The sequence below is a fragment of the Salvelinus fontinalis genome, chromosome 25 (assembly GCF_029448725.1).
Source record: "Salvelinus fontinalis isolate EN_2023a chromosome 25, ASM2944872v1, whole genome shotgun sequence".
Lineage (NCBI taxonomy): Eukaryota > Metazoa > Chordata > Actinopteri > Salmoniformes > Salmonidae > Salvelinus > Salvelinus fontinalis.
Genome location: NC_074689.1, coordinates 38,524,878 through 38,535,644, shown reverse-complemented (window position 1 = coordinate 38,535,644; position 10,767 = coordinate 38,524,878). Strand labels below are relative to the sequence as shown.

Sequence of the window (10,767 nt, the reverse complement as noted above, 5' to 3'; positions counted from 1 at the left end):
TTGGTGCTTAATGGGTCCCTTGTGTGATAAGCATTTACAGGTTTATATTCAATTAGAACAGAATAGCTGTTGGAAGAGTTCATCACATCCATTTATCTGTGGGCCTGGTACAACAGTCTTGCCTAATATAACGGTGTTGAATGACAGTTTTGGTCCATTGGGCCAACAACCTTTGTAATTTTTCACCACAGGGAGTTGGGAGTTATCTACTGATGAGATATTCATTAGGTCATACCTGTGAACCTAACTGAATGAACCTACATCAACAGTAAAGTATCATGTCCAATCTCTATTCACAAAGCCTCAGAGTAGAAGTGCTGAGCTGGGAGACTCCAGAGTGGCGTAGGGGTCTAAGGCTGTGTCACAGCAAGCTGCGACCGGGAGACCAATGAGGTGGCGCGCAATTCACCCAGCGTCGTCCGGGTTAGAGGAGGGTTTGGCTGGCCGGGATGTCCTTGTCCCATCGCGCTCAGCGACTCCTTGTGGCGGACCGGGCGCAATGCACGCTGACTTCAGTTGCCAGTAGTACTGTGTTTCCTCAGACACGTCGGTGCGGCTGGCTTTCGGGTTAAGCGTGCAGTGTGTCAGGAAGCAGTGCGGCTTGGCAGGGTCATGTTTCTGAGGACGCGTGGCTCTCGACATACGGCTCTCCCGAGTCCGTACGGGCGTTGCAGCGATGGGACAAGACTGTGACTACCAATTGGATACCACGAAATTGAGGAAAAAAGGGTATCTAGAATCAGTTTTGCATTTTAGTTCAAAATGAATGTCTGATAAAACCTGATCATGGAGTCACTCCCCCTTTGCACGCTCCCTCCTTTTTGTTTTAAAACGTGTGGATTTGTTTAGAAAGAAGATGATTGTGGACTACAGGAAAAAGAGGACTGAGCACGCCCCCATTCTCATCGACGGGGCTGTAGTGGAGCAGGTTGAGAGCTTCAAGTTCCTTGGTGTCCACATCACCAACAAACTAACATGGTCCAAGCACACCAAGACAGTCGTGAAGAGAGCATGACAAAACCTATTCCCCCTCAGGAGAAGATTTGGCATCGGTCCTCAGATCCTCAAAAGGTTTTACAGCTGCACCATCGAGAGCATCATGACTGGTTGCATCACTGCCTGGTATGGCAACTGCTCGGCCCCCAACCGCAAAGCACTACAGAAGCTAGTGCGTACGGCCCAGTACATCACCGGGGCCAAGCTTCCTGCCATTCAGGACCTCTATACCAGGCAGTGTCAGAGGAAGGCCCTAAAAAGTGGTACCAGAGCACAAAGTCTAGGTCCAAGAGGCTCCTAAATAGCTTCTACCCCCAAGCCATAAGACTCCCTCTATGCATAGTCACTTTAATAACTCTACCTACATTTACATTTACATTTAAGTCATTTAGCAGACGCTCTTATCCAGAGCGACTTACAAATTGTACATATTACATCAATTACCTCGACATCGGTTGCCCCGCACATTAACTGTAACAGTAGCCCCTGTATATAGCCTCCACATTGACTCTGTACCGTAACACCCTGTATATAGCCTCCACATTGACTCTGTACCGTAACACCCTGTATATAGCCTCCACATTAACTGTAACAGTACCCCCTGTATATAGCCCCACTATTGTTATTTACTGCTGCTCTTTAATCATTTGTCTTTCCTATCTCTTACTTTTGGGGGGGGGGGTATTTTCATAAAACAGCATTGTTGGTTAAGGGATTGTAAAAAAAGCATTTCACTGTAAGGTCTACACTTGTTGTAATTGGCAGATGAGACAAATACAATTTGATTTGATTAGGAGAGTAAAGATGCCAACAATATATTTTAATAGAGCTATGGCTGACAGGTGGACCCGGTAAGACGTAGCAGCATAGATGGATCAATGGATCTGTGTAAAGACCTGTTTAAAAGCCCCCCCCCCTGTCATCACATGATCACCTGCATTCAAAAGACCACCGACCACAATCTAAATCACAATAAGGTTCGGTTGTGCAACAACATGGGGTTTGGGGATGGTCTGCTCTGTGCTGTTTCAATAGGCTAGAATCACATTGTCACACTTATTTTGTCTTCTAAACCAATCATTTGTCACTTTTTGTGAAGAGCCATTTAGGAGGAGCTGCTTGGCAAATTGAACGGGGTGATTATGTGTCCTTTAATGAAATAATGTCAAAAGTAAGGCCATGTTTAGTAAAGCTAAGAACATGGTCTGGCTCTGTAGACCTTCTGCACAGCATAAGGATATTTAGATCGATGTTAATTTTGAGGTACTTCTCCTTGGCGTCCCGCCACCAGATTCCAACCCACTTCCTCAAAATCTTGCTTTCGCTGTCCAGGATGTATCCATGTGTATTCTTCGTAGTCTTTAGACACTCCAAAGTTCAGCCTTTTTTTTTTTACACAGTCTTCTGTAGCTATAAACCAACATAATTTGAGAGTATTCATTGTGTTATAAAAAATATATATTTTTTAAAAGTACTTTCAAGGACAATTAGTAAGGTCAAAGATCTTGTAATCTGGGTAAATCAGAACAAATAAGGTTGTGTATCACTTCCCTCATTGGTTTAGAGAAAGGAGATATACACTGAGAAGTTCCTGTTTATATTCAATCACTCACAGTTTCTGGAATCCCACGTCCTCGCCTACTTCTCAATCGTATGGTAGAAAAAAGGCCAGGGTCACGCCCCTCGGACCCTCTTCTCCAATAGGTTTTGAGAAGGAGGCAAAAGAGATAGGCTGTAAAGCAATTCAGGAAATGAATTTAGATAGATCCTGTGTTTGGCCAATGTGTGAGTGTGAACAGGTGGGTGGGGCAGACTTGAAAAAATTCTGTTGTTCAAAACGTCCTTCTCTAACCTCGACTTCAAATAGAGTGGGGACTTACACTATACAACGCCTTCAGGGAGTATTCACACCCCTGGACTTCAAATAGAGTGGGGACTTACACTATACAACGCCTTCAGGGAGTATTCACACCCCTGGACTTCAAATAGAGTGGGGACTTACACTATACAACGCCTTCAGGGAGTATTCACACCCCTCCACTTCAAATAGAGTGGGGACTTACACTATACAACGCCTTCAGGGAGTATTCACACCCCTCCACTTCAAATAGAGTGGGGACTTACACTATACAACGCCTTCAGGGAGTATTCACACCCCTGGACTTCAAATAGAGTGGGGACTTACACTATACAACGCCTTCAGGGAGTATTCAGACCCCTCGACTTCAAATAGAGTGGGGACTTACACTATACAACGCCTTCAGGGAGTATTCACACCCCTCGACTTTTTCCAACATTTTTTTTTGTGTTACAGCATAATTTTAAAATGGATTAAATTGAGTTTTCATGACACAATACCCCATAATGACAAAGTGAAAACAGGTGTTTAGAATTGTTTGCAAATGTATTAAAAATAGAAAAACAGAAATGCCTTATTTACATAAGTATTCAGACCCTTTTCTATGAGACTCAGAATTGAGCTCAGGTAAATCATTGATTATCCTTGAGATATTTCTACAACTTGATTGGAATCCACCTGTGATAAATTATATTGATTTGGAAAGGCACACACCTGTCAATATAAGGTCCAACAGTTGACAGACAAGTCATAATGAGCATCATGAAATCATGTCGTAATGAGCATCATGAAATCAAGTCGTAATGAGCATCATGAAATCAAGTCATCATGAGCATCATGAAATCAAGTCGTAATGAGCATCATGAAATCAAGTCGTAATGAGCATCATGAAATCAAGTCGTAATGAGCATCATGAAATCAAGTCGTAATGAGCATCATGAAATCAAGTCATCATGAGCATCATGAAATCAAGTCATCATGAGCATCATGAAATCAAGTCGTATTGAGCATCACGAAATCAAGTCGTAATGAGCATCATGAAATCAAGTCGTAATGAGCATCACGAAATCAAGTCGTAATGAGCATCACGAAATCAAGTCGTAATGAGCATCATGAAATCAAGTCGTAATGAGCATCATGAAATCAAGTCGTAATGAGCATCATGAAATCAAGTCGTAATGAGTATCATGAAATCAAGTCGTAATGAGCATCATGAAATCATGTCGATGAGCATCACGAAATCAAGTCGTAATGAGCATCACGAAATCAAGTCGTAATGAGCATCATGAAATCAAGTCGTAATGAGCATCACGAAATCAAGTCGTAATGAAGCATCATGAAATCAAGTCGTAATAAGCATCATGAAATCAAGTCATCATGAGCATCATGAAATCAAGTCATCATGAGCATCATGAAATCAAGTCGTATTGAGCATCACGAAATCAAGTCGTAATGAGCATCATGAAATCAAGTCGTAATGAGCATCACGAAATCAAGTCGTAATGAGCATCATGAAATCAAGTCGTAATGAGCATCACGAAATCAAGTCGTAATGAGCATCATGAAATCAAGTCGTAATGAGCATCACGAAATCAAGTCGTAATGAGCATCATGAAATCAAGTCGTAATGAGCATCATGAAATCAAGTCGTAATGAGCATCATGAAATCAAGTCGTAATGAGCATCATGAAATCATGTCGATGAGCATCATGAAATCAAGTCGTAATGAGCATCACGAAATCAAGTCGTAATGAGCATCATGAAATCATGTCGTAATGAAGCATCATGAAATCAAGTCGTAATGAGCATCATGAAATCAACTAAATTGTAATCCTCCTTTGGCTGTCTGCATGTCAAACAAACCCCTAATGCAGGGTTTCCCAACCCTCTCCTCTGTGACCAATAGACCAATATGTGTAAACATCTTCTGGTGGTCCCTGAGGACAGTACTGGAGTAATGTACAATGGACCATTATCTGTAACCAATTGCTTAAATAGGGGGAAGTATCCTTGAGAAAATACGTAACCCTCCTGAAGTTGAGGTATTTACGAAGCTCCTTCAGTCACCTTGTGTTGAGGACGATGTCTGTGAGAGCCCTTTGTGATTCATTCCTTGGTGTGGTTGTCCCCCAGGCTGTCGTGTTCACAATGTCCCAGTTGTCCATGTGTGTTCATTCCCCACATGGTGAGTAACACCCTTCCACAGGTCCTGACACATACAATCGCAATGCATGCATTCCCCACTTTGCCTATTGCAGAAATTATTTCAGCAACTCAGGGACGAGTGCTAGCTTCACAGCTAAGCATAACACAAGAGTAATAAATAAGACAAGATAAATATGACTGACAATAAATAAATTAACTCCTCGTACAACACCACCACAAGTGGTTGACAACCTCCTTAGTCCCCAGCATGACGTCGGCCTTTAATCTGTGGTTGACAACCTCCTTAGTCCCCAGCATGACGTCGGCCTTTAATCTGTGGTTGACAACCTCCTTAGTCCACAGGATGAACCTGGATGTTAAAAAAATACTATTACTAAATTACAGTTTTTTTTAAACAAATAGATTTGTGTAAGCATGCGTACTTTAGTAGATGCCAACCAATGTCTAAATAACATAAGAAGTTCAAAGATACAAGCCTGTGACATCCTTCATTGCATGTAGAGAAATACAACAAACCCATGATAGGATTGGATTAACTCACACATTCAATGATGCTTGCTGTGCCTCTCAAACTGATTTGGACCTCAAAGGGCGGAAGGACATGGCAATCTTTACATGTTCCCCCCCCGGTTGTGGAACGGGCACTGATCCACAGGCAGCACAAGAAAGTTTGGCAGCACAAGAAAGTTTGTCAGATGTATTAAAATGTCTTCATAAGTGACAGATGCATGCTTGCCAAAGATGTCAGCCTCGCAAATCACTTGAAGTGGGTCTGACGTGTCTGTGGATGGAGGTGCGTCTGTGGATGAAGGCGCGTCTGTGGATGAAGACGTGTCTGTGGATGGAGGTGCGTCTGTGGATGAAGGCGCGTCTGTGGATGGAGGTGCGTCTGTGGATGAAGACGTGTCTGTGGATGGAGGTGCGTCTGTGGATGAAGACGTGTCTGTGGATGGAGGTGCGTCTGTGGATGAAGACGTGTCTGTGGATGGAGGTGCGTCTGTGGATGAAGGCGCGTCTGTGGATGAAGACGTGTCTGTGGATGGAGGTGCGTCTGTGGATGGAGGTGCGTCTGTGGATGAAGACGTGTCTGTGGATGGAGGTGCGTCTGTGGATGAAGACGTGTCTGTGGATGGAGGTGCGTCTGTGGATGAAGGCGCGTCTGTGGATGGAGGCGTTGTTGGAGGCATTGTTACCAGGCACCTGCAGTAAGATAGCAGAAGCAGTGTGTGAGTTATCTCATTGTTACCAGGCACCTGCAGTAAGATAGCAGAAGCAGTGTGTGAGTTATCTCATTGTTACCAGGCACCTGCAGTAAGATAGCAGAAGCAGTGTGTGAGTTATCTCATTGTTACCAGGCACCTGCAATAAGATAGCAGAAGCAGTGTGTGAGTTATCTCATTGTTACCATGCACCTGCAATAAGATAGCTCACATGTGCAGGTGCCTTTTTGAATTTATGAGGCAATGGCCAAAATAATATCACGACGACAATGAAAATGTCAAACGGATCCTGATAATTCCTTTTATGTGAGAGGAAGAATATGCTATTCGTCATTGTAGTGATCGGGGAGTGTTTTATCCCTGCACTAATTTCACCGAAGCCTCTCAGGCATCTGGCCAGCTCTCCCGGCTCCCTCCCAGCAGTGGAGAGGCTGTGTCTATGACCTAAAAAGGTTATTTGGGAGTCAGATTACCAGGCGCTCTGCAATAACCCTGCTGACATGGATCCATTTTGCTCACGGGGACATGAATAGGAGGAATCGTATCTAAACACAACGGGTTCATCCAGAAAATCAATCTGTTCAAAATGAAACAATATAATACCTGGTATGTGTGAATGTCACCCAAAACTGTTTTTTTGTTGTTGTTGTGGAAATTGTAATAATAAAAAATGTCTCAGTGGGACTGAGGTACAGTGTGATAATGAGTGTGTTGTTGGGCTGGTATTCAACAGCCTGTAATACAAGCATCAATGTTATTCACTTTTCCACACCTAAAAGTGGTTCTGATTATCTACAGGAAAATCTGTGGAATTTGAGAAACAGTTTGAAAGGGCCCTTTATCTTGATGCAACTACTAGAGGTCATTGAGCTTTTTTCAGTACAGTTTCTAGTCCACCAAGTGACATCTCAATTGAATTCACGTTTCCGATTAAATGCGCTGCTCAAGGATTCAATACAAGAGTATTTTGGTTCGCTTTTCTGTTGCCCTGCACAGTACATACTGGGAAGGGAAATAATTGTCTCACTACATTTTCACAACGCTTACCGCAATCAGCGCACTTTTGTTTTGTTTTTGTTCCGTCAACACAACGCTTCCCCCATCCCATGTGATACCCTGACGTAGCGTTTCGTTCTGCGTTGCCCTGATGCAGGGGGTTTCCATCATGGCGTCGATGCAGGTAGGAATTCTACAGACAGTGATCACCTTCTATTGTGTTTTATCTTTTCTTCTGTTATTTCAACACATTTTTTAAATCAGTATGTGTATATAACTAACATAAGTCTGTTTAAGATGCGAGTTGACGTTTTAACCGTTATTTTATAGTTACCTCGGGTTTCAACGCCTGCATCTAGTTATCATGAACAGCTAGGAAGAACAGAGTTGCTAACGACGTTAGCAAGCTAACGTTAGCTAGTTAGATACTACTCCCCGTTGGACTCTCAGTTTCACGTTTTAAATAGTTAGCTGGCAAACTTAACTGACAAACATAGCAACCGGTAGTTATGGGTGCAGTGACATGGCGACGAGCAACATAAGCAGCTAGTTAGTATACTAACGTTAGCTAGCTAAAGTTGTTCGCGATGTCAGGTGGCTGACTGGGTCAGCTTGTCTGAATTCATGAAGTGGATTAGCTAGTTCTGTGTTCTGAGTATCCAGGCAACTGGTTGTCCAAATGTTAGCTAGCTGTTATGATAGTAAACACTTCTAAGCTAATAGCTGTGCAACGTTAGTTATATTACTGCTAGTGTAGACAGAGTTTATGCGAGTATCAGACGCAAGGTTATTAAGGCGTCCGTATACATACACTATATATTTAAAAGTATATGGACACGATTTCAAATGAGTGGATTCGGCTATTTCAGCCACAAACGTTGCTGACAGGTATGAAATCGAGCACACCGCCATGCAATCTCCATAGACAAACATTGTCAGTAGAATGGCCTTACTGAAGCGCTCAGTGACTTTCAATGTGGCACCGTCACAGGATGCCACCTTTCCAACAAGTCAGTTTATCAAATTTCTGCACTGCTAGAGCTGCACCCAGTGTTGTTATTATTGTGAAGTGGAAACATTAACGAGCAACAACGGCGCAGCCACGAAGTGGTAGGCCACACAAGCTCACAGAATGGAACCGCCGAGTGTTGAATCCCGTAGCACGTAAAAATCGTCTGTCCTCGGTTGCAACACTCACTACCAAGTTCCAACCTGCCTCTGGAAGCAACGTCAGTACAAGAACTGTTCGTTGAGAGCTTCGGGATATGGGTTTCCGTGGCCGAGCAGCCGCACACATGCGCAATGCCAAGCCTTGGCTGTAGTGGTGTAAAGCTCACCTTTATTGGAGCAGTGGAAACACGTTCTCTGAATTACGCTTCTGGCAGTCCGACGAACAAATCTGGGTTTGGCGGACGCCAGGAGAACGCTACTGCCCGACCACATAGTGCCAACTGTAAAGTTTGGAGGAGGAGGAATAATGGTCTGGGGCTGTTTTTCATGGTTCAGGCCCCTTAGTTCCAGTGAAGGGAAATCTTATCGCTACAGCATACAATGACATTCTAGACGATTCTGTGCTTCCAACTTTAAATCAAATGTATTTATAAAGTCCTTTTTACATCAGCCGATGTCACAAAGTGCTGTACAGAAACCCAGCCTAAAACCCCCAAACAGCAAGCAATGCAGGTGTAGAAGCACGGTGGCTAGGAAAAACTCCCTAGAAAAGCCAGAACCTAGTGTCATGACGTGGCCCTTTCTGGGTTTAGATCGTGGCTTCCCCCTCTCATTCTCTCCTACACCCAGGTTCTGTTATCTCAGGTTGTAAATTCCTGGCAGAGACTGTTTCCCCCTGGCCATGCAGAAAGAGAGAATATGGAGAGAGAACAAGGGATTTCACTTGGCCGAACTCCTAAATCCCCAAAATGGCCGAACTCCTAAATCCCCAAAATGGGAGAATTAAACTATATGTTCACTTGTGGGAAGGGTCCGTGGACACGTAGGGGATCGCTATGATGAGTGTGTTTCATTTGGTGAGCTCATGGAAGACAGGAAACACACATAACTATCTCTGAATGTGTACATTTCTCAATTATGGGGTTTGCATCTAATTCTTGTAGAAAATTAATGAGTAAAGATTAAAGTATTTGTGAAATGTAATGTGATTTTAACCTTTTAGAGTGAGAGAATTGTATTCCCTGTAAAAGTTAAACTAGTCAGCGGCCTATCCCCCGTGAGCACAGACATGATCAGGCGTCATGGAACCGCCCTTTTCTATTGTTACGAATAAAACCCCCTCCTGAGGAAATACTCTTCAGACTTAGCAACCCCCCCCCAGTGGTTGCAATGGTTGAGTACCAAGACTAAAAAACCAAACCACGTGGCGCATTGGCTACACGGCTGGAAATGGTTAAGCTCTGAGACTATCGATACCTACAGAATAAGAGCAAATCTTAGATACTAATTACTAGTCTGCAGCTAGAAATATAAACCTGGGATGCGAATACCGACAACTGCCGAAACATCTACTCTAAGAACAATGGACACCTGACGTATGCAATACAACAGACACTGTCAGGAGCCGCCGATAGAGCCACCACCATGAGTAGCCAGAGACTCTCTGATGAACTGAGTCTCCAGCAGACGGACCGACGATTCCAACAGAGAAGACCACAACGAAAAAATGGGCGTAAATATATTGATTGCAATTATTCCAGAGTGAGCGAGCGTTTTATGTTCAAAGGATTAGCATTTCAATGAATATAATTATCCACTGTGTGTAGTGATCCATTTTGTCTTTCCCGCTCATTAATCGGTCCACACCCACTTTTCTTTCTATACCAAGCCGACATATCGGGAGACTAATTGATCAGATATTAAAGTATCTGAAGAGTTATATTCGGAAAATTATATCTTTGTAACCTGAACATTTTCTGTGGTGCCCCGACTTCCTAGTTAAATGTACATGATTAGTTTAATCACGTAATAATAATTACAGAGAATTGATTTGATAAAATAACAGTCTTCACCTTTAATGATACTGAAGATATGACACTGATGAAACCTAGAGAGGAACCAGGCTCTGAGGGGTGGCCAGTCCTCTACTGGCTGTACTGGGTAGACCAGAGGAACCAGGCTCTGAGGGGTGGCCAGTCCTCTACTGGCTGTACTGGGTAGACCAGAGGAACCAGGCTCTGAGGGGTGACCAGTCCTCTACTGGCTGTACTGGGTAGACCAGAGGAACCAGGCTCTGAGGGGTGACCAGTCCTCTACTGGCTGTACTGGGTAGACCAGAGGAACCAGGCTCTGAGGGGTGACCAGTCCTCTACTGGCTGTACTGGGTAGACCAGAGGAACCAGGCTCTGAGGGGTGACCAGTCCTCTACTGGCTGTACTGGGTAGAGAGGAACCAGGCTCTGAGGGGTGACCAGTCCTGTACTGGGTAGAGAGGAACCATGCTCTGAGGGGTGACGGTCTAACGGTCTTCACCTTTTCCTCGGTCACCAGCCTTCCTTAGCCCGGACAACACCTGCCAGTC

At 43.8% G+C, this 10,767-nt stretch overlaps 1 protein-coding gene and 1 long non-coding RNA gene across 2 annotated transcripts in view; one reads left to right on the top strand and one right to left on the bottom strand.

The window, feature by feature from the left end:
- Window positions 1-2,409: 2,409 nt before the first annotated feature.
- LOC129823265 (uncharacterized) lies at window positions 2,410-7,392 on the bottom strand. Its single transcript, XR_008754618.1, has 3 exons — window positions 7,288-7,392; window positions 5,562-6,220; window positions 2,410-5,369 (listed from the first exon to the last, which is right to left on the bottom strand). It is a non-coding gene; the product is annotated as an uncharacterized LOC129823265 (long non-coding RNA).
- The window catches only part of LOC129823263 (probable ubiquitin-conjugating enzyme E2 W-B), a 51,953-nt gene continuing 48,506 nt past the window's right edge, over window positions 7,321-10,767 (top strand). Inside the window, exon 1 of the mRNA XM_055882180.1 lies at window positions 7,321-7,420. Coding sequence (XP_055738155.1) covers window positions 7,388-7,420 — 33 coding nt within the window. The 5' untranslated portion in view covers window positions 7,321-7,387. The remainder of the gene's footprint in view (window positions 7,421-10,767) is intronic.